The sequence below is a fragment of the Temnothorax americanus genome, unplaced genomic scaffold (genome assembly GCF_048541705.1).
Source record: "Temnothorax americanus isolate GAGA-0224 unplaced genomic scaffold, ASM4854170v1 Scaffold45, whole genome shotgun sequence".
Taxonomy (NCBI): Eukaryota; Metazoa; Arthropoda; class Insecta; order Hymenoptera; family Formicidae; genus Temnothorax; species Temnothorax americanus.
Window position 1 is genome coordinate 1,137,342 of NW_027509602.1, and position 21,571 is coordinate 1,158,912.

Here is a 21,571-nt window from a genome sequence, read left to right on the forward strand (position 1 = left end):
TATTTGGATATCGTTCGTATTTTTCCTCTAGGGTGGATTCGGTGGAAGCGTAAAAAGTAAAAAATTTTACGTGAACTAGGCGAACATGTAACTGCGGAAAGTGCGGAAGTGTGAAACTTTTCACGTAAACTTGGTAACCACGCAATTTGCTAGCGGAAAAGATGCCGTCTATCTAGCTCTTTCCATTTAACATTTAACATAAAAATTATTTAAACAAGTGGGCAACAATTTGACTTTTGGAAAGTAACAACAATTGTAAAAATTAATATTTATTTTTTAGAATTACTATATAAGTATGGTTGCGAGTCTTATTACTAGCAGTTTCTGATGGATACATAAAAATAATACAAATTTTATTCTAATTTCATATTAAATTATCTTATGTGTTGGTATCATATATTATACTATATACCACAGTATATCACACATTTCGATACGTAATCGTTCTATGATTTGTGGGAATTTGGAAAGGCTCACGTGGAATCTAAATAAGCAGAATTGTGAAAAATAAAACCGCGTTTGTCAGAACTACAAATATCGCATGTACATACAACAATTACTTGCACAGCTGATCGGTCTTGGAATCGAAGCTAACCACGACAGTGTGCATGTATGTAAGCAGGTTAGTAAATATTTTGTGTATACATATATTTTTGTACATACATGTGGTATGTGTATGTGTATATACTAACAAAATCTGTAATAAAAATTAAAATAAAATAATCTGTTACACAATAGCAACAAGATGAATAGAGGTGGGTACAGTTGTGCCATGAGTAAATGCCCCAATATTTCAGGACGAGTACCTGGGCTTAGTTTTTTTCGTTTCCCGAAAGATACAGAAAGGTAAAAATAATCATTCTTATTAATTATACATTTTAATTTATAAAATCTCCAAAAACTCGTTAAATATATTTCACTATTTCAGGTGTAAACTGTGGTTAAAAAATTGCGGGCGTACATTTAAAGTTCCAATGGAAAAGTTACATACATCGTACCGAGTTTGTGGAAATCATTTTGAGTCCAGGATATTTTTAAACCATTTGAAGAATCGTCTCCAACCACATGCAGTGCCAAAGCCAATAGATGTAGAAATAGAAGAACCAAAAATAGTAAATAATCGAATAGAATATAAACCATATAAACCATTATTCGTTTTAGAGGATCACATATATTCTCAATATAATAGTAAGCCGAATTTCAATAATTTTAAAACTTTTTTATTTTTTTCAACTTTTCTTTCAAGTATTCTTTGTCAATACTAAAAACTGTATGTTGTTATTAAATATCTAATTGATAATTATGAAATTTTAGATAAAGATGTAAAGAGTATGGATAAAGAACGTCAAAAGGAGCTGATAGTACAAACTGAAGAACCACCTGTTAAACAAGATAAAACAATACAAACAAGTGGTATATTATTGCACAATTTACACCGAGGGAAAAAATACTGAAAAAGAAAATTCGTTCATTACAAAGGAAACTACGAAGAGTTGAGGAACAACAACAGAAAGCTAATAGTATGAGGAATATTGATAAGCTCTTCATAAAGGAATATTGTGAGGCAACGGATCTACTTTTCCCACCATCTATTGCAAATTTTGTGAAAGTACAATTATACCTCAGTCAAAACTCACCAGAGGGTAGGAAAAAATTATATTCTTCAGAATTTAAAAAATTTTGTTCAAATCTATACGCGAGTGGGCATAAAACCTATGATATTTTATCAAAACATTTTCATTTACCAAGTACAAGAACTCTCCATCGATTCAACACAACCTGAAAAATACCGGACCTCGATATTTTAATTAGTTTCCGACATATATTCGGCCTGTTATGTTTAAAATTTGTCACTCTTATAATAATTATCAAGGAATCATCCTATTTGTGATGAGGAATTAGACTCGATTATGCGCAAAATAGAAATCGTACGCTCTGTATGTATATTATGTACCTAGAACAGCATCCTAGCAAACACCAAGTAACATGCAACTTACATGCAAATTACAATTTCCTGTACAACAATGTAAATGCATATAACACATGTGTTGTGTAGGAAATTGTAACATTTCATGTAAGTTGTATGTTACTTGGTGTTTGCTGGAATATCAATGGCTTACAATTAACAACGTAATCAGCTGAACTTAGTAGTCTCATTTTTTATTACACGACGGTCTTGCTATATTATTTGAAAAAGCTCATGAAAATGTAATTGATTTATTTAACAGTTCTTTAAGTCATTCTCATTTTGTAAGCCCAGAATATCGATAGATTATGTTTTATATTTTTAGTAAATCTTTATAGTAGATATAAGAAGAAATTCAGTTATAAATTTTATGTACGATGAACGGGATAATAACGCTCGGGATGATATCGAAACACTGGAAGAAAACTTTGTTACCTAGTTTTGACGTTATTTAAGCTTGTATTTTTTTATCGATAAATGCGCGCATTTATTTCTGTAGCGGGATTCTGTAACTCCTTAACGACAGTTTTGGATCTTCTCGTGTTTTTTATATCCTCTTTTTTTATTACTTTCCATTCCACACACACACACACACATAAGCCCATTTCTTTTAAATTCTTTACATCTTCACATTATGTGTTCACCTCTCTATTTCATTAATTTTCACCTGTTTAACCGAATTGCATCTTTCTTTACTGTTAATGACGATAAATTTTTTTATTGTATCATCTTTAGCTCACTAACTCTCAATGAATTTTGGTCCGCACAAGGGGATTCAGCCAGTCGTTCAGCGTAAAAAGATTACATATTACGTGATTTTTTAAATTGAATAATGTACGCACACGCAGACATTATGATCCTATCATAAGCTGGACACAAGAAAACCCAATCTACGGAAAGTCGACACAATTATTTCAATGCATTGCGTCACAGTTCACAGTTACGATAAACGGTGAATACTTACAAGTTTAGTGACAAAGATTTTTTAGAAGGTATTAAAATATGGCTTACACCGAGAGAATCCCGGTCTTCATATATGTGAGGCATATTGCAGAAGATGGTTGGATAATGGTGGACATTTGGCATTCTGGTACATATTAAACCAAACAAAAAAATTATCTATATTTATAATAATTTTCTGAAATTGAATACTAATTATTATAATGGTATGTCTTACACTTATATCAACAAATATCTCGATCATATGAATATCGTATATGTATTTGAAATGTTATAAAAAGACCATGTAAAATCTTTTGCATGCAATGTATTCGCAGTTTGATAACAAGAATAGATCAAGCATTTCAAGAAATTGGCATCAAACGTGTACGCATTAAGCTAATACTAAACCGAAAGAATCTGTTGACATCATCCAATAAGAAGAGAGAAAGATTCCTCGCTATTATATCGACTAATATAATATCTGTAATAAGAAATAAAAAGATGATATTTTGTATTTATCATGTAGTCTTGCTTGTATCTTTTTAAACAAAACACAGAACAACAGCGAGGAATATTTATTATTGGAATACCCGTCGCTAAATCGCGCGAATGTATGCTGCTTCGCAAAATTTAATTAATTAATTTTTTCATAACTATTAAGATAATTAGTAGAGGACTATTCTATTCAATTTAACTCACTTTACCTATTTACGAGAAGTGATACAGTTAATATTAGACCTCTTCTAAAAATATTATAAATAATATAAGTATTTTAAAAAATAAATACATTTTAAGATTAAACAATTACAATAATATAATTTTACTATCCAAAATTTAAGAAAGTGTAAAATCAAATATTTGAATAAATTAACTCAGCTTGTTTTCTAACGAAAGAACCTGTTGACTTTATCTAAGAAGGACAATGAGAGTCGTCGTGAACCGACTAGTATTATAAACAATTCGTATATTAGTTTTGAAATCCGTAACCTTCGAGGTATCTACGATATTGTTAGTCTGTGATGACCTGTCGAAAGATTAAGATCGCACTGCTCGCAGCAACTAAAGGTATATTACTATAGCAATCTAATTTCGATAATTACGAATATATAGAATATAGCACAAAATTATATCGTAATATTATAATTTCGGTATATACGCACATTAAGTTGTGTAAATTATAACCTTACATATATAGGTATATGTTCCCGTTTTAAGAATAAGCCATTGGAAAATATACATATATACGACAAGTGCAGTATTACATTATTAAAATCGTCTTCTAGTATAATCGACGCATATAGTTGATATAATACATTTATCCATATCAATAATCATATATGCACAATTTGCGTATTATAAACATTAAAACGTAATATTATTATACTTGAAAATACTGTGAGATCTGAACATCAAGGTAAGTTAAATAACTACGTGGAAAAAAACAAGCTCTTTATAAAATTTCATATTTGTTGCAATAATATAATAAACACGTCCGGCACAAGATAAAACATTATTTTGAAGATGTAAATGTTAAGCGTTATTTGAATAAGTGGACGCGACATATCTGTGTATCAATTCTTAATGTAATGATTTTTCATGTAACAATTCTATGGTTTTTAAGTATGCATCACTATAGGTACTATTGACATTAGTATCAGCGGATTCTTTCTTTAATAAAAATGTTTCGGCAGGTATACTTAATCGGAACGGAAATTGATTCAATATGAATCTAAGAAGCTTATATATAATATGTAATTTAATAAGAAGCATCTTGATATTTATTACCACGATAAATATTTCTACCGGTGAAGAGCTAAATAATTCCAGCATTCTAAAACACTGCCAATTTCCGTCCAACGTGGTCCCGGAGCATTATGACATTAAACTAATATATTTGTCTCTCGAGAAATACGATTTCAATAAGGCACAGCCGTCATATACGAAACGAGAACACGCGAGCAGTTTTATTTTTCATGGTGAATCCTGTATAGTTATCATAATCTGTAATCCGACGCAAAATATAAAACTCCATACACCAAACCTGGCTATAACTAAGGAGGATAGTAAATTGATTGACAGCAATAATACAATTTATACATACGAGAAATTTATATATAATTTTGGAACAGAATATTTAGACCTGCATTTCGTCGATATGTTATCTCCCGGACGTTACACCTTGCAAATAAAATTTCACGGTCGCATTACAAATAATAACGCAGACAACTTCGTCAGAAATTTTTACATAAACAAAAGAGAGAACATAACGTGAGTATATGTTGATATTACACAGATATTGATAATATAAACATTCTTTATTATTCTCTTGAAAGTCCATTTCCGAGACATATTCCATATGTAAGCGATAGAATCGAAATGTTTAATTGACAGCTAGCACTTTCAAACAAGCTGTACAACCTTAATACATGCATTAATGTCAAAAATATTATTCAAATCCAAATTATACTATAAGTAAAAATTTTTTAACACATTTTATGTTATTTAAAACAATTATAAAAATTAACTTATGCTAGGTGGATAGCACCACAAGTTGAAGCCCGACGATTGTTTCCCTGTTGGGATGAACCGCACTTAAAATCCACGTTTAAAATTTCTATAAAGCATCATCGTAATTTTACGGCTTTATCTAACATGCCGATACAAGCCAAATATGAGGATGAGGATGACGATGACTCAATGTGGACACACTTTCGTACCACTCCTCCAATGTCCACTTACCAAGTCTCGGTTGTTTTGTTAAATTTTTGTCGTGTTCAGATTAATGAAAATATCAATTTATGGTATGCCAATTGCTCAAAGCTACCGTTACTAAATTACGCTAAACGAGTTATAGAAGTCATCACGTCGCATTTGGAATCTGAATTTAATGAAATAAAGATTCCAAAAATAGATCATATTGTATTTCCAAATTTACAATACAACGGCATATCGAAATGGGGACTCGCCTTTTATAGGTAAGACATAATTCCGTACATAAAACGACGTTTGTAGAGCAAATTATAACATTTTGCTTTAAATAAGAATATATTTAGCTAGCAGGAACATTTATATTAATTATATTAATTATCAGTGAAGCAGATCTTATTTGTATTGAGAAATTTGATCCGATTATGCGCCAAATAGAAGTCGCACGCTCTATAGCACTTAAAATAACATCTCAATGGCTTGGCAACGTACTCAGCCCAACTTGGTGGTCTCAGTTTTGGTTATACGATGGTCTTGCTATATTATTCGGAGAAGAAGCTGTCGTTAAGGTAATTTTATATTTTTTAATATCGTAAAAATATCATTGATTATTTTACGTGCTCTTTAAGTCGTTCTCATTCCGTAAGCTCAGAATATCGATAGATTATGTTTTATAAAATTTTGAAAAACCTATAGAATAAAAAAAATAATTAGCATTTTAGCGGATTAAACCACAATGAAAGTATATATAGTACGGTCTATGTGATTGCACTTTATTTTCAGATGTATGCTAATTCTCGGATAATGAACTTATTCATAGTTCAGAGTCAATACGACGCTCTTCATTTAGATTCTCATGTTGATATGAATCCTCCACAAATTAATAGTCAATCAGAGATTAATAATTCAGCTTTAATTCGTTCTCGTTACAAAGGTAGGAATTCATAAATAATGACCTACATTTTTTTTTAAATACAAATTATTAAAAACAAATGTAAAGAAAATTGGTTTAAAGAAATTTAATTAAAATTTGCATATTTTTGATAATAGTAATCATTGTTCTGCGAATGCTTCAAGACGGATTTACCGATAAAGTGTTTCGAGAGGGTGTCCACGCATGTCTGTACAAATAGTGAGTAACACGAACAAATATAGTAACTACAGTATAACTGCTATATTCCCATTAAATCTTTTATACTCTTCTTTCGCATTACTTTTTGCATATTTATAAATATTCGTGTTTTCCTATCTTGTTTCTCTTCTCCTTTATATGTATATGTATAACTTCTCGTACTTTTTTATCCTTTATTTTACTTCTTATTAGCTCATTCCTTATATCTTTTACTTACGCCTTCATTTATTTTTACCTCCCTATTCCATTAATTTTTATATTTTTATATCCGTTATATTCTGTATAACGATAAACTATTAAATTTAGCATGTTCAACACGATGACTGTCAATCAATTTTGGTCCACACAAAAAGATTCAGCTACAGGTGCTAATCATTTAGAACATGAATCTTACATATTACGTAATTTCCTATATTGGATAATGAATAAACATTATCCTATCGTAAGCTGGATTCGCATAACCCATTTTTCCAAAAAATTGACGCAATATTCCAATGCATCGCGTTGTAATTATGGTAAATGGTTGATACCTACCAGTTTACTGTCAAAGAATACTTTAGACGGTATTAAACCGTTATGGCTAACACCGAAAAAACCGTCTTCATATATGGGCCGCAATCCTGAAGATAGGATAATAGTCGACATTAGGCAAGCTGGTAAATATTAAAGCACAAAAGTTTATATATATATATATATATATCCTTATTTTTTTAAATTGTATATACTATAATCGCATTTTTTATTAATAATAAATATTCAATAAATATTCCATGCATATAAATATAATACTATGCGATACAACTTAATTTATATATAAAACATGTAGAATGTTATTCCATTATTGAATCATTATCCAAGATAAAATAAATTATATAATATCAAGGGAAAGGTTCCAAATGTAAATCTTATAATAATACCAAATTTATACTTACAGATCTGTTATTTCGATAACCAAAAAGTAAAATTCACCATTTATAAGCCTAACTTTGTCGATATAACCACAAACAAATATCAAATATACCCAAAATATATACATTTTCAGTACGTTTTATTTCCAATGCAAAAGGCAGTCTTTAAATTCATGTTTACTATATTGGTACATTCTGCAAGAAAAGCAAGCACCGAAACAATAACACGATCAATGATTTGTAAAATTCGGGTACATTTGATATTTGTTTGTGCTTATATTGCAAAGGTTGGTGAATTTCACTCTTTAGTTGCCCAAATAATAGATCTAGGCATTATTATGAGATTTACACTTAGGACCTTTTCTTTGTAAAGCTTATATGAAATTCTTAAACCTACAAAATAACTTCTAAAATTATTAGAATATTAAAATTGTTATAATCAGTATATATTAAAACAGGACAAATATGCATAATGTGTACTTGTATGGAAATGTGGATGTACGTACGCAGTCGCGCATATGAATATGGAATTGTGTATACTTTGAATATCTTTCTTAAATTTCTTTAACATGAAAAAAAAATGAAAACAAATACGAAATTATTGGTCCCAATCTAATCACCTGAATATAATCTTCAGCAAAATTTCTTTTGTTGTGCAACAGGATACTATCGCGTCTATTATGAAGTGAGCGACTTGTGCAAAATTGAACGTTTCCTGAATTCTGAAAAATATAAATATATAAGTGTTATTAATCGTGCTAAAATTATTGATGACGCGTTTCATTTCCTGCTGATACGTCAGTTTAATTCAACTGATCTATTCTGGAAACTCGCATTTGACTTAACGCGAGAGACAGATTACGTAGCATGGTATCCTATGTTCAAAGTGTTTGAATATATATCGAGTGCGATTCCATTGGCAAAAGACAACATTAATTTTATAAAACTTAAGGTAACGAACAACAGATATAAATATAAAATTAATATTATTTAATATGTTAATTAATCAAGCAAACATTATAAGAACGTTCGATAGTAAACACACACACACACACACACACACACACACATATTTACAGGGTGTATCAGATCACCCGACCCACTCGATTTTCTCATAAATATGAATAAGTGCAAGGAAATTGGGGAAAATGTTAAGCCTTAATTATTATATCTTATCCAAAGAATCGAATGAGGTTATTTTCGTTTTTCGGAACTCACTGGAAATAGTAACTACTATGGTTAACTTAAAAATTTTTAATAGAAACGTATATCGTGTAGGGTATCGTTGGATAGATCTTGAAAAAAAAGAACATCTTTTATTTGAACATATCTAATCGCGATATCTCCAATCGTGGGGAAACGTTGACTTGGAAACTGAACGGTGATTTAAACAAAGATATAATAGTTTCTGTTTCTGATGTTATCTATATGTAGCTCGGAGAATTTTTGCATCACTTGGCGCGCGCGATCAGCATGCTGCCCAAATTTGTTTAATCTAATCTAATAATTAAAACGATTTTATTTCCGTCTTTGTTTAAATCAAAACAAAAGGCACATTGAACATTTGTAAGGCTTAATGAAAGCAATATTTCTCGTTTCGGATACGAAACTTCGTTATTATTACGACGCGTTAACATCACCGTTCAGTTTTACAGAGTCTCTCCTCAAACACCGGCATAGACGGTCGTACTTATTGTTAACGCGATGACCCGCGCGTTCTTTCTACAGTTCCGTTAATAGACTCTGTTCTTTTGTATCGTAGTATAAATACATTAAATGGTTGTTGAGACTGTACTGTGTTCTATTCCCGCCCCTTTACAGAGTAGCCTTCTTCTATTTGTTTCCATCCTGCATAAACTATTATACATTTCGGAAGGTCAAGCCGGACGTTATATTAAATTCGGATTCTTGTAAAAGCAGGAATCTTCCAGTAAATTACGATACTTTACATGACATACGTTTCCATTTAAAATTTTAAAGTTGATCCGCAGTAGCCACTACTTCCAGTCAGTTCCCGAAAACAAAAATACCCTCATTTGATTCTTCGAATAAAATATAATATTATTTATTATTTGTACAATATAAAGCCTATAGAATTATTGTATAGGAACTAACAGTAAATCTAGAAAAGATGAGCTGAATAATGATTAAGACATACACCAGATATTATGCCTTTCGTAAATGTAACATAACAAAATTTATGTCATTTCAGAATACAATGAGAGAATTAATATCGAAGACTCTGAAAATACTAGGATTTAAAGAAAGTCCGTTAGAAAACGATTTTAATAAATGGTTAAGACTAGAGATCGTAAAATGGGCATGTACACTCGAATTGCCTGAGTGCCTACAAAAGGCTAAATCTAATTTAATAGAACATCTAAAAGATCCGGAGAAAAAGTAAATTTTTTTGTATAAATATCATTTCTTTTTTAATAGTTACAGTTTCTTGCATACGACGACTACATTGTCATTTTTATGATAAATATTCTTAATATCTTTTTGAAAACCATAGAATTTTACCAGAGTGGAAAGACTGGATATATTGTAAAGGTTTTAAAGGTCTTACTGCTACGGGTTTCCTTGATAAAGATTTGATAACATGGCCAGATCTAACAAGCGATGGTCGCATAAATCTATATCCATACACTGATGGCAGATATGTGGAATATATTCCTTGTTTTGAAGATCAACTTGCTGTGATTAAAATATTTCACATTCTTAAATATAAAAAATCAGAGTTAGGAAGACAATATTATATACAGGATGAGGACATCTACGATTGTATTAATATTTTCAATTCCTTTATTGCAAAACATGCTAGGAAAAAAAACAAACTTGAGAATATATTATTAAACTTTCATAACATCATACCACCGTAATAATATTTTTCCTATAAATATTTTATCTGTAATCGTGGTAAATTATAATATGTATTAATTGTAAATGTGTACTGTTTTTAGAGAAATTAGTACTGCTGCAGGATTAATTAATATCATCAACCACATATACAATACAACAGAGCTTAATATGGTAAGTTATTTAAAACAAAATATTATACTTAATTATTAAAAATTTTATTAAGCATATTTTTATAGCTTATATATAAATACTATAAATATTATAAATATTATAAATACAACTACAAATACTGTAAAATATATACACAAGTGTGTATGCACAAACAAACAGTTAGACATACATACATATTCACATTTATAGACATATACATTGTATATACCTATATTCTAATATTAATTCTGATCGTTTAAAAGTAATGAATTATTGCATGATAATATAACCATCTAAACATTATGTTGTATAAGATATTGCTGATCAAACATTATGGTTTATGAGAGATTAATGTGTTAAGAAGAATAAATTATAATATTTATTAACCTTATAGCCTTCCACACTGGGGTGTCTGTAACCTCAGGTAAAATTCTCTAGTTTGCTACTTCAAATTTACCTTTTCTTTACAAGCGAATATTTTCTAAACTACTGTCTTTTTCATATTTTCTTATTCATAGGCATATTCCTTGATGTCTAGCGTATACAACGTGGGGTAGCCTGTACCCCAGTGTGGGAAGCTCATAAAAATTTGGAGAAGTGTGGGAAGTTAGGGTTAATAATATATCTTCGACAAATATTGACATGTTTCAGCTAAGTCTTTCTTTAAAGAATGAAAGAACGTCAATACATTTAGGACAAATAACGACAAAAGTTTTTAGCAAGATTGAAACACGTATATCTGAAATTAAAAAACATATTGAGCATTTGGATATGTTTTTATAAAAGACTATCACATAAGATTTTGTGAACTGTTGCTCAAAGAAATCAGAAACTCACATATGCAATTCTAACTACAGAAATAAACTACAGAAGTAAACTACAAAAAATATAGTTGCAGAGCTCTAGCGAGCGAATATTTACCTTAACTTTAAATATTTCTTTGCGTTATTTTTATTTATTTTTAATTAAATATTACCTATATTGTAAAAGTTATATCTTTACATAGTTGAAAAATTTGTGTACTTTTGTGAAAAAATCTGCTGGTTAAAGTTTTCGTGTTAAATAATCAACATATTCATGTGTAAATTTAATACATGTCTGCTATGTTATAACTAAACTTAACAAATATAAAATGTAATTATTATAATAATTTAAAAAATATGTTAAAGTAACACAATTTGTACGTATTTATTAAGTGTTAAAATTGACAGAAAAAGAGTGTTGATTTTTACTCTAAGAGTAAAATCAACACTCTTTTTGAGTTTAACTTCAAATTATAATCAAAATTACATTTATTTTTGTTGAAATATTAACATAGTATTAGTGTTACCATTTAACACATCCATATTATGTTGAATTAACACAAAAATTTGAGTGGATCGTTTGGGACATGAGATTTATGTTAAAAACTCAAGTTTTTCAACTGTGTACGTATTACTTCTAATTTATGTTGCTAATGCCATTTCTCTTGTATTATTTATATTATATTGTAATTATTAATATTACTATTGTTCTAAGATTGCATGCGTCCCATTTTTAACGTTAACTTATTAAGATTGGAACAGCGATTTCGCTATGATCTATGATTAATTCGTATAATAAATTATTTATACAGCTATTTTGTGTGTGCACAATTATTTTTATACATTATTAACAAAATATCTGACGTACCTAATACTTATTACTTTCAGCAAATAGTGTTCTGTAATGCTGTTGCAGAAACTAAAGTAAGAATATTTTTTTGAAAGGACTCCGCATAAACCTTATTTTAAATAATGGCCCTCGGTGAAATTGGCTGAAACTCTAGAATGTTATAATTTTTCACTCACTGATCAAATGTCTTCATAGGCACAAAGCTCTGCTATGGCTATACTTTTTTGTTACAGAGTTATAGTACCTAATAATATATATCGGCTATGTCTATATCATTTCGCATCTCTCGGCTTAACCCAACTAAAAAAGAGACAGATTTAGAACATCACTCAAATGATGCTAAAGTTTGACATTTCAAATAGCTGTAACAAAAAAGTAGCCATAGCAGAGCTTTGTGCCTATAAAGACTTTTGATCAGTGAGTCAAACACAACATCCTAGAGTTTCAACCAATTTCATCAAAGGCCATAAGGTTTGTATATACGTAGAGTCCTTCATATTAGCTATAAAATAAAATAATCATAATTTACTATATGTTCATTAATTTTTTACGTTTACATTGCATGTCTATGTTAAAGTTTAAATTATTTTAAAAGCAAAAGTTGAAAAAATTTTTTTATTTAAAAAGTTTGTTAAAATAAATGTAGGTATATCTTGAACAATAGAAAAAATAATTTTTTAAATTTATTTTTTAATTAACTCAAAATACTTGCGCACACTTGCATATAAAAAATTGAAGATTCCATCAGTAGTTACATCTGCGCTGAGAGCACAAGAGCAATTATATTAGGAATTATCTTATTATATTTTGTAATGTCACACACTGACGTGAAAATTACTGCATTTTTTTTTTCCAAACAAATTGCGAGAAACATCGCTTTGAATATTTATTATTTACTAGACTTAACCTACTAGAATAATGGTTCTGTAATACTTTTTGTTTTTTTTTAATTACGTATGTATCCAGAATTTGTTTCTTATTATAATCATATTGTTCTAAATATACATATAGAACATTCTAAATGCATTTGTAAGCATGTTATACATATATAAAGCGGATTTTAAGTTTTCGCTCCAAGAATATCCCAAGCTTCAGCAACGTATATCATAAATATCAAAGATATTAAAAAAACACTTTTATTTTCATTTCTCCTATATTGTCCAAATTAAACCTGACATGAAAGTATTATATTGTTTCCACTTCTTTAATTACATTAATTGTAAGTTTTCGAGTAAGGACGGCGGTAATTTTACGTACGCAAAATATGTATCGTTATTTTATTTCAAAATTTATTTAAAATTTTATCCAGTTAAAAAACAGATCGACCTGTCGAGGCCCTCCACCACCCCCGCCAACTTTAATTGACGGTCCTCTTTTCTTTAAATGTGTGCTTTTTTATTATTTGTTATTCTTTTCTCGTTATAGAATTTCTAATATATCCATGTATATAAATGTATAATTACAATTTATTTATCACAATTTGTAATTTACAATCTGTTTTACATAAAAAAATAAAAAATATACAAAATTGTAAAATACATTACAAAACAATTTACTTTCGAGATATTTATATACATACATTTATATTATGAATACATACATTTAAGTTTCTTTACTGATGCCAGATTACACGAAGACGTTCGAAATAAGTATATAATATACCACCAAAATTCACAATTTTATATCAAATATTCAACTGTTGTAAATATTTTAAAAAATGATTAATTTTTTATTTTTGACTTTTCTTATTATGGAAAAGATAAGTATGAGAAACTTGGAGATGCAAGTCAACGATCAAATAAAAGAAACGAAACTGTAATAAAAAATTTGCAGTGTTAAACGCGATGAATAAAAAAGGTCTTATGCCTATTTTAAAGCTTAAAAATCGCGAGTACAAAAATCATGTTACCACTGTATTTAGGGAAGCAATAATTATCCAACGATTTATCAGAGCAAAGATCCTTCCGCCAGGTGATACGCCCGTCAGCTGCCGACGTAGAGAAGAACGATTCTCAAGATGGAAAATATGAGCTCTCAATATATCTCAATATATCTCAATATATAGATACCCTGATTTGTTGAGCCCCATGAAATTACAAGAAAATAAATTAAGCAACCCGTTAAGTAAACGTCGAAGGCCCCGCTGCAGGAAGGAATGAATCCCCGATCTTCCGGATTGCCCCTAATAGCGATCATTTCGGCAGTCGGCAGTGAGTTAACGACGATCATTTTTCAAATGATTGCATCCCGTACATTTACACTATGAAATATTCTTCCATTGTTAAGGTACATTTCTATCTTATAATTAAAATATGTCTATTATACGATATATAATTTCTCTTATTTAAAAATATATATGAATAAAATAATTGTTATCTCGGAGTAGTCACAAACGGGGGTATATTTTATAACAAAATGCCTAAAATATATGCATTCGATAATTAATATCGATATTCTGGACCGGTAAAATCTATGGTTCGTGGAAATAGTTTCCCAGCATGAAAAACAAAAAATTAAAAAATAAAATGTAATCGTTTGTAACTACATTACATATCAAAGACGTATCATAATTGTATCCTGGTATTTTTATTTTTTTTTTAAATTTATTTTCTATCTTTTTTATCTCTTTTTTCTTTATTTTTCTTTTTTTTCTCTTTTTCTATTATTTTTTAATTTTTTCTTTTTCCATTTCATAAACAGTTATTTCATTCATATACACTTTACTGTCTTTTTATCAGCAAGACAGAAGTATGACTTATACTAGCGTTAATGGGAGAATATTTATTGAGAAGATTGCTTTTATATTTAATTTAATTCTAATTAATTTCCCGAATCGATATCGTGTACGTACTCGTGCCGAAATCACTGTTTCCGAGAATCCGAGACATAAGAAAACCCGGGATTAATTCTGGTTCATGGCAGTAACAGGGTCTTCGATCTTTAACAAAGCACCGAACTAGTAACCCTCCACGTTGAAAATTGCAACAATTTCCGCCGGTACGAACGTATTTCTTAACGTCCAACTGACATGAGAAATGCGGATGGAGAAAAAGGCCGAAATAGCGATCGCATTCAAAAACGTAAAAACACAGTTTTCAATATTGCGAAGTATCAAATATTTAATGAAATCCAGATAAAATTACGATAATTTTACGTCACGAATTTTATAATAATTTTGAAAAATATATTGTTCAATTTTAGGCAGATGTCAAATTTCGCGAACGGAGAAGCTGTTAATTATTTGATCATTGATTCAACATTCAAATAACCTTCACGTCTTCACATTTATATAAAATTTATAATAATTAGCGAATAAATCTTTAAAATGCGAAATTCTGGATAAACAATAAAAATCGTTGAGTATTCTAAAAAATTGTAAAAATGCAATGGTTCTTAAACGCGCTAATTTAGCGAATTTTGTATTATCATACGTCTTCAATTTCGTATAATATATCCGGCATTAGTATCACATAATTTTGAATCTAATACAAAATTTTTCTTATAATTTTTTATTATAATAATTTTCTTATAATTAATATTACATATAATTAACGTTACAAGTTATAATTTCTCCGTATTCCTATCTACTCGGACTTTTATCTCTATACATATATATATATTCCCTGCCTATCCATATATTACTATATGTTCATATTCCTACCTAACCATATTTCTATTCTATTTACCTAATGCGTCACCTATTTACCTATTTACCTTTCTGCCCACCCGAATTGATTAGTTTATTTATAAATAAATAAACTATATAGTTCAATTAGTTTTAGTTTATTTGAATTATCAATATTAATTAGTCGCGACCGCGATTTCCCGAGATTAACACAAAGTGTAAAAGAATTAAAGTTTAAAAGATTTTAAGTTCGCGGTTAATTACAAGTTAATTAAGAGATTAAAATAGAGACGTCACTTTTCCGTCTCCGATTACGTGTACACATGTGCAAGAAATGTTATCCTACCTTTGCATGCACATTGTATACTAAATTGGTGACGTTCCACACCAACCTACCTTGTGTAGATCTTTCTCTTTCGGCCAGTTTGATCATTTAATTCCTAGCCAAATCCACTCTAGCAAACTCAGAGACAGGAAGGAGAAATATTCCTTCTCTTGCCGGCTGATCATAGACGGCAGATAAGCGTAATAATTTTACGCTCTTTCCCACGATGCGCGAAACACGACCGCGTCGCGAAGGGCCATTTATAGCAAAATTAATTTAATTAATTATAAAATTATATTAACGTTCAAAATCTAATTATTATCTTATATACTATAATTCACACATGTGATAATTTTCTCGATTAAAAACCAAAAAGATATTAGTTAGAAGCTGTTAATTTGGAAAATCTTTCAATCAACCGCGAATATAATATAATCCGAATAAATTCAACTATATTTTGCAAATGACAAGAACTTTAATTTAAATGTGATATAAGCATGCAGAATTTTTATAAAAATGCAAAATAAATTAGTAACAATTGATTAACGCAAACTAAAAAATCTAAGGCCCATTTTTTCGATTTATCGTTTCGAATATCGAGTCTCACCTCAAAAGGGTGAGAAATAAAAAATTAATGACGTGAGTTCCGAGAGGGATAATCAATTTTCCGCACAATATTAAGCTAATATATGAATATTTTATGCACTCAAGCGAACAGAATTTAAATTTTGATAGCTACATATCTTGTTACGATAATTATACTATTAAAAATCAAGTATTTATATTAATCCGAAATTGATCAAATTTAGAATAATTGTTACAAAAAATTTTCTGTTTCGCGAAATATCATTTATTGGATCTCACGTCATATTTTTAACTTATAGTATAAAAACCAGTTGTCAATACATATGGATAGACTGAAAGTTTAGACTAAAATTGGCGCGTTATAAGAATCAATAATTTTAAATAATGATCGTAAATACACATCTAATTTTGTTAAAAATATATATAGAGAGATTACGTAAGAAATATATTAAATATATTAAAAATAGATTATAACAAATGATTATATAAAATATTGCAAGATATCCTTTATCTCTTCGATCACGATATGTGCAGGCTAAGAACATTTCTATAAGGGCCGGTTATTCAAACTTGTTGGTAAACTAACTAATAGTTAAATCATATATGTGTATTTGTTTTTCCTTCAAATTAAACAAGGATATACATATGTTGTTTTAACCATTATAGTTAATTTACCAATAGGTTGAAACAACCAGCCCTAAGTGTAAATATTACATTCTTACGCACCAATTTATGTAATATTTAATCCTGAATGATATTTGGGATGGAATAAGGATAGAATGTACACACATCAATAAATCAATTTACGTAAGTTATCCAGGATTAAATGTTAAAAATCTGACCCAGTCAATCCATTTTAGGGCAACGAATCTATGAAACGTAATATATCTTATAATTTACTATAGTAACTTGACAAAAGCGTTTCTGTAATATGTTTAACGTAATTGTCATAGGTTCGTTACCTTAATTAGAAAATTTTAATCATCACTCACCGACCGATGCGCAACAGCGAAGTTATTCTGCAACATCGCTACGATGATTCTGTAACAAACAAATATAAAATCCAAATTAAAGCAAGGCATAAAAGAAAGAGAGAGAGAGAGAGAGCCAATATTTCAAAAAAATAATCAGTGAACACTAAATTCTATATTATACTGTTTGTTAGGCAAATTTAATAAAATAATTATGTAATTTTTTAGAGTAATATATCAGTCCATTGGACATAAGCTTCTATGGAACTTCTAAAATAAAACTCTTTTTCTTTCTCTAAGTTTTATTTTCTGAATATCTGGTAGAAAAGTGTAAATGACTCATCTCCGAATAAGATATAATAATAATATATGTATATGTATAAATCAATTATATTTACCGCATGTTGCTTCGCCGGCGCCTGATGTCTCTTCTGGCCTCCACCTCCTCTCAGGCTGCTTGGACTTGCAGGTTTGCAGGAAACACTTAAGTGTTTCCTCGATGCGACAAAGCTTCTTCCCGCGTGGATATTTTCTGAAACATATCAATAATCGAGTCGATTAAATAACTGTTACGCGGATCAAACATCTTATTCATTATTCAATTTAATATAATATTTATTTAAATTACTATTGCAAAAAAGTTCTTTATCAGAATAAACTTTATAAATCAAACTTTCAAATTAGTTATTCTACTTTCAATCTAGTTATACTAATTTAATTTCCGAATCATGGTGTAATAAAACAACAGAAAGAATAAACCAAAAACGGGATTATCTTTAGAAAAAATAAATAATATTTACCAAAAAGTTGTTACGCCGATGCCCGATGCCTCTCCTAGGCCTCCTCTTCCTCTCAGGCTGCTCGGGCTGTCAACTTATTCGCGTAGGATTCTCTCGCTGCTTCGACTTTCAGCGTCGTTATTTTCTGAAACATTGAAATGAAAACGATTCAATTAAAAGTGACAGAATAGGGAAAATTTTTGTACGTAACATAGTGGAACGTAAAAATCAATTACACTCACCACTTTCTCTCAGGCTGTTCTCGTTGCAAATTCCGTAGGACTCTCCTCCGGCATTCGTAAGAATGCGGTTTCCACAGATCGTAGATCTGATTGAGCGACTCGTGGCAATGCTGTGTTGAAATCGCCGAGCATTTTACGCGACACCCTCGATGTTGACCGTCCGCGAGACTCCTGTATTTCAAATAAACGATTGATTGAGATCAAATCGTCGTGCGAAAATTCGCGATGTTATAGAAGATCCGGCACTCCCGTCGCGTGTCGCTTCGATTTCCGCGAATGAATAGATTGCGCGAAATATTATTTAATTCATATTTGATCATCGAGTATTCATCACCCGATATTCGATATACCCGCGCGTATTATTGACCATAAGAGTTAATTAATTGTGCGGGAAGTATATAATTGCGTATTGTACGCGAAGAACGGTCGAGAGATATTTAAACGCTACGACGTAACGCCTGCACGAAACAATTCTGCGCTGCCTATAATAATAGCTACCTGCCGAATTTAATTGTTCTCGCACGGTGGCGTGCGTAAACAAAAGGTGCGCCGCATACAAAAAACAACCCCCTCCCGCGTGTCAGTCCCGATATCGTTTCCCGGAATATCTCACCACTTTCTAGCACAGATTACGCGAATGGCGACAAAGTCCTTGGAATTGGAAGATGCCGCGACTTCTCGACGCGCGATCGGCGCGATATACTACGCGAGTCAAGCAGCGGACACGCATTATTAAGGCATTAATTATTGGGTGCGTTCAGCCGATACTCCGCTAGCCTAGCAATCGTGAGCAGTCGCTCGCGTTTTCGCTCGTTTCCTCTTCTTTGACCCAATGGATTGAAAGGAGAGGAAACGAGCGAAAACGAGCGACTGCTCGCACGATTGCTAGGCTAGCGGAGTTATCGGCTGAACGCACCCATTAACACTTTGCACGAAGAATTGTGATTGCCGGCTGTTAACTTACGCGACGCGAAATATACACGAGATTATTGAAGTGTATCAAAGTATCGGAACGGGCGACGTATCACGGCGTTCCGTCACTTAGATCACTCGATACGACATATATTATATTCGACAATATCACTCGACCTTCTCCCTTCGGAGAGAATCGGAAATAAATCATACAATTCCGACACGGCGTTCATCAAAGCGCGACGCGAGATGCATGAATTCTTCATTCGAGTCCAGACATGAACAGAACCATTATCACCCGCGAATATCACAGCAAAATTGTACATTACTCACCACAATTGCCGTACGTCTCGAGCGAGCGATTTGCGTGACACATCTTTCCGACGAACACTTGCACGTCTTGCACTTTGCAGCTTGCACTTGCAGATTCTTGAGTGCGTATTCCCGCGGAACGAGGAGCAGGAGTGCCAATCGCAGGAACGACACTTCATATCCGTGCGAGATTTATTGGGTGAATAAATAGTCGATCCGTAAGCAACGATACGCCGAACGTTGAGGTAGCAAAGTCGCTCGCCGATAAAAAACAATCGACCGCGCACCGATTTTGAATTGAAGACACGTCGTTTCGAAATAGCTCGTTCAACGGTCGCGTCTAGTAAGTACGCCGCAAAGCCGCAACGCCGCTCCACCGGTGCGCCTTAAATGTGCGCTGGTGGCTCGAACGTGATTGGCCGGATCCGAGGGCTCGACTCGCTAGGAGCCAATCGCGTTCAACGGCTCCCCCGACTGTGCGGCGGCGCGACGCCGGCAAGTAATACGCGACTCATTTCACGTACGGTACTACGTTGCGACTGGTGCGAGGCGTTGTCGATCGTCTAATTTTTCTTTCTCGTGAACGAAAAGAAATCTGGATGTAGAATGTTGCAAGCTGAACGTACATACGCTGAATACTCCGTTCCTTCTTGTGTCGACTACAACGAGTGGGATACCATTGCTGGACGAAATGAACGCCGAATGCCGTGCTGGACGTCGTGCGTGGTGCAGTGGTGCAGTCACTCCCCGGCTGTGTGATTTGGCGGATCTTCTGCGGTGCTCCGGGCCGTGATCGGTGAGTGAATTGTGCATGAGAAACGAATGATTGGAAGCGAGATACATCCGTATCTCAATAGAATCGTTGTCCTGCGTGTCGCAGCGAGACGATAACCTCCGAATTTGCGCGTCTCCTGCCTCCGTTTCGATTCCGACTTCGAATGGAGCGAATCGCGCGCGAGAAAATTTCAGTGAATATCTTGTTCGGTGAACCTCTCGTTAAGCGCGGGCTGACAATTGATAATTAATTGAGCGATTGAAGAGGACGATCGCACGTTTGGCGTTCTCTGCACTTCGCTTGTCGCGAACGAGGGAGCGAGATATCGAGCTTGCTCCGATATAAGTGTATGAACGTCGAAAGCGCGAACAAACTCAAATCAATCTTCTGTGTGTCATTAAAAAACGGGCACGTAAAATTCGCTTGTTCGCTCGTAATTCGTCGCAAATGTTTCAAATTTATTCGGTATACGTGTGCTTCTTTATTTATCAACCTCTACTTTACAGAAAATTAATGTTAAATTGTATTATATTTGTAAAAATTTCTTCGCGATCGTCCCCACAGCGCGGTATAAAAACGATGAATCGTCGCCGCCAAAAGATATTTAAAAATTGTAAAATATTCTCTGTGTTGCTTATGTTTTTCCCAAATATATATTATTTGTTTTGCTTATAAACTTTTTTTATAAACGAGCTTATTGCCGCGCATTTCGCCCTCTTGTCTTGT

The 21,571-nt window shown here is 31.7% G+C and overlaps 2 protein-coding genes and 1 long non-coding RNA gene across 6 annotated transcripts; 2 read left to right on the forward strand and 1 right to left on the reverse strand.

The window, feature by feature from the left end:
• The first annotated feature begins 38 nt into the window (after window positions 1–38).
• LOC143903292 (THAP domain-containing protein 11-like) lies at window positions 39–3,752 on the forward strand. 3 transcript variants are annotated; one of them, XM_077416783.1, is made up of 4 exons: window positions 39–622; window positions 739–846; window positions 929–1,188; window positions 1,315–3,752. In XM_077416783.1, the coding sequence occupies exons 1-4, from the start codon at window positions 609–611 to the stop codon at window positions 1,452–1,454; spliced, it is 522 nt and encodes a 173-aa protein (XP_077272909.1). In that variant the 5' UTR covers window positions 39–608; the 3' UTR covers window positions 1,455–3,752. The 3 variants fall into 3 exon arrangements, with proteins under 3 accessions (XP_077272909.1, XP_077272911.1, XP_077272910.1); XM_077416785.1 differs by having other exon boundaries at window positions 929–1,112; XM_077416784.1 differs by having other exon boundaries at window positions 39–610.
• A 136-nt stretch (window positions 3,753–3,888) lies between these two features.
• LOC143903290 (aminopeptidase N-like) lies at window positions 3,889–13,838 on the forward strand. Of its 2 annotated transcripts, none has more exons than XR_013258679.1 (13): window positions 3,889–3,973; window positions 4,104–4,322; window positions 4,600–5,176; window positions 5,443–5,883; window positions 6,000–6,183; window positions 6,398–6,548; window positions 6,665–6,746; window positions 7,053–7,402; window positions 8,317–8,606; window positions 9,867–10,054; window positions 10,170–10,353; window positions 10,618–10,687; window positions 11,318–11,389. XR_013258679.1 is itself a non-coding variant. In XM_077416781.1 (13 exons), exons 3-13 carry the CDS (start codon window positions 4,632–4,634, stop codon window positions 11,447–11,449), a joined length of 2,796 nt encoding a protein of 931 aa, XP_077272907.1. In that variant the 5' UTR covers window positions 3,889–3,973; window positions 4,104–4,322; window positions 4,600–4,631; the 3' UTR covers window positions 11,450–13,838. The 2 variants fall into 2 exon arrangements, 1 of the variants encoding a protein (XP_077272907.1); XM_077416781.1 differs by having other exon boundaries at window positions 10,170–10,532; window positions 11,318–13,838.
• Window positions 13,839–14,902: 1,064 nt separating this feature from the next.
• Window positions 14,903–20,190, reverse strand: LOC143903294 (uncharacterized). Its single transcript, XR_013258680.1, has 5 exons — window positions 20,092–20,190; window positions 18,847–19,017; window positions 18,626–18,749; window positions 18,224–18,357; window positions 14,903–17,895 (listed from the first exon to the last, which is right to left on the reverse strand). It is a non-coding gene; the product is annotated as an uncharacterized LOC143903294 (long non-coding RNA).
• Between the last annotated feature and the right edge of the window lie 1,381 nt (window positions 20,191–21,571).